The sequence below is a fragment of the Trachurus trachurus genome (assembly GCF_905171665.1).
Source record: "Trachurus trachurus genome assembly, chromosome: 11".
Taxonomy (NCBI): Eukaryota; Metazoa; Chordata; class Actinopteri; order Carangiformes; family Carangidae; genus Trachurus; species Trachurus trachurus.
The window spans coordinates 32,224,624-32,226,643 of NC_139904.1; the positions used below are offsets into that span (position 1 = coordinate 32,224,624).

The window sequence follows — 2,020 nt, forward strand, 5'->3', positions numbered from 1 at the left end:
TCTGTCGACACCTCCCCCTGCTGCACTGCCACACCCATCTTGGCTCATCTCGGTCTGCCAAATTGCCAAATTCGCTAAGCAGGGTATTTAAATTACCGATGTGCAGGCTGCACTGCAAGTGAGAATTACTCACTATGCATATAGTCATTTTTTTTGCTTTGTTTATTGCTTTTAACAGTTCATTGAGGCTGCTCCTTGTTAAGACCAACGCTAAAAATGACTTTCGACACACTGATGACACATTAGTAACAAAGAATTGTGGTCAGTGTAACCCTCAGTAACAAAGTGTTTTCTGAGTGCTTCACAATATAATGCTGTAACAGTGCTAATGTTCTTAATGTTCTGCCTGTTATGTGTGTCAGCGCATTTACAGAGAAAGCTACAACTTCAGTTACTACAATGCAACAGTGAAAAGCTTGTTTGAGATGTTCCCACCCACTCCAGCTGTTGTAGAAGGCAGCCCTGAACGCTGCAGGACTTGTGCTGTGGTGGGCAACTCTGCTAATCTGAAGAGATCACATTATGGACCTCTGATAGATTACCATGACATCATAATAAGGTAAAGCTTCAGAATTATAGAAATGTGCATGTGTTTGTCATTGAATGATAACATTAATGCCTTTAAAAAATGTATAGTGTGAGTGATGTTGTTGCCAAATTGAGTCACCTTTTTTTCAGTATGAGCCCCCTTTTTGGGGGGAGGGGGGAGATTTCCTTTGAATCTGACCCTCAGTCACCATAACTGGCCTGTAATGGCATGATATTAAATATGTCCTCCCTTGTATTATTCAGAATTAACCGTGGGCCTACCAAAGGTTATGAAGCAGATGTTGGGAGGAGAACAACTCATCATGTGATGTATCCAGAAAGCGCTGTTCGTTTGAACAGCACCACTCATCTAGTGCTTCTTTCTTTCCATTCAAGATTAAGGATTTACTATGGCTTCTCCAGAAATTCAATCAAGGGTGAGTGTTTAAGGCTACTCTCTTGTATTTATTAATGTTAATAAACCTAAAACGTAACTGCATGCATGTATTTTTGTGTGTGTATAATTGTGTATAATTAGCATTTTGACCATTTTAAATGGGTTTTAATGTCATGATTGCAAAACAATACTTAATCTGTACTTGATTCCACTTTATTCTAAATGAATGCTCCCTCCAACAGAAAAAATACTGCTGCCAATTCAAACCCTAACAAGGATCTGGTGAGTATTTTAATTTGAATGTCTTGCACTGTAGATAGCCTATAGAACGAAAGTTACAGTTGTAACTACGGTTCTATGAGTCCCGGATGACCGCCAGAGGCGGTGCTTTAAGCACTGGATAACTCCGCCCGCGCAAGCACATGTCGAGTACGAAAAACAACAATGTCACCTGTGACCCCTGCATGACCCCCAGGAGGCTATATCTTCCGGTGTCAGCAGGCAATCGGCTCCCAAAATCTACTTGTGAACGCACAAGGATTCTGAGTGACAGAGCGCTCTGGCGGTCATCTGGGACTCATAGAACCGTAGTTACAACTGTAACTTTGGTTCTATTTCGTCCCTCCTGACCGCCAGAGGCGGTGCTTTAAGCACTGGATGACCTATACCAACAGTGTCATGAAGAATCCCACAACCCACCTTACTGATGAGAGGTCGAAGGCCCAGGGCAAAGGACCACGGCCAACGGGTGGGGAGCAGCAACATTAAGCCGGTAAAACCGATGGAAAGTACCCGGCGACGACCAAGAGGCCGCAGTACAGATGTCATCCAGGGGTACGCCCCTCAGGGCAGCCCAGGACGTGGAGACACCGTGTGTGGAGTGGCATGTGACCCCCGCCGGCAATGACCAACCGTTGATCCTGTAAGCACAAGAGATGGTGTCCACAATCCAATGAGAAAGGCGCTGTTTGGAGAGGGCACAACCCCTGGTATGACCCCCATAACAAACAAACAACTGTTCCGTCTGCCGCACATGTGCAGTGGCACCGATATAGGCAGCCAGGGCCCGCACAGGACACAAAACACGCAACTCAT

At 45.0% G+C, this 2,020-nt stretch overlaps 1 protein-coding gene across 1 annotated transcript; it reads left to right on the forward strand.

Annotated features, from left to right (window-relative positions):
• Positions 1-425: 425 nt before the first annotated feature.
• On the forward strand, positions 426-1,693 carry LOC310993263 (CMP-N-acetylneuraminate-beta-galactosamide-alpha-2,3-sialyltransferase 1-like; the record flags this gene model as incomplete). The annotated part of the gene is made up of 3 exons (XM_083981577.1): positions 426-559; positions 793-874; positions 1,562-1,693. The coding sequence occupies 3 exons, from the start codon at positions 426-428 to the stop codon at positions 1,691-1,693; spliced, it is 348 nt and encodes a 115-aa protein (XP_083837703.1).
• Between the last annotated feature and the right edge of the window lie 327 nt (positions 1,694-2,020).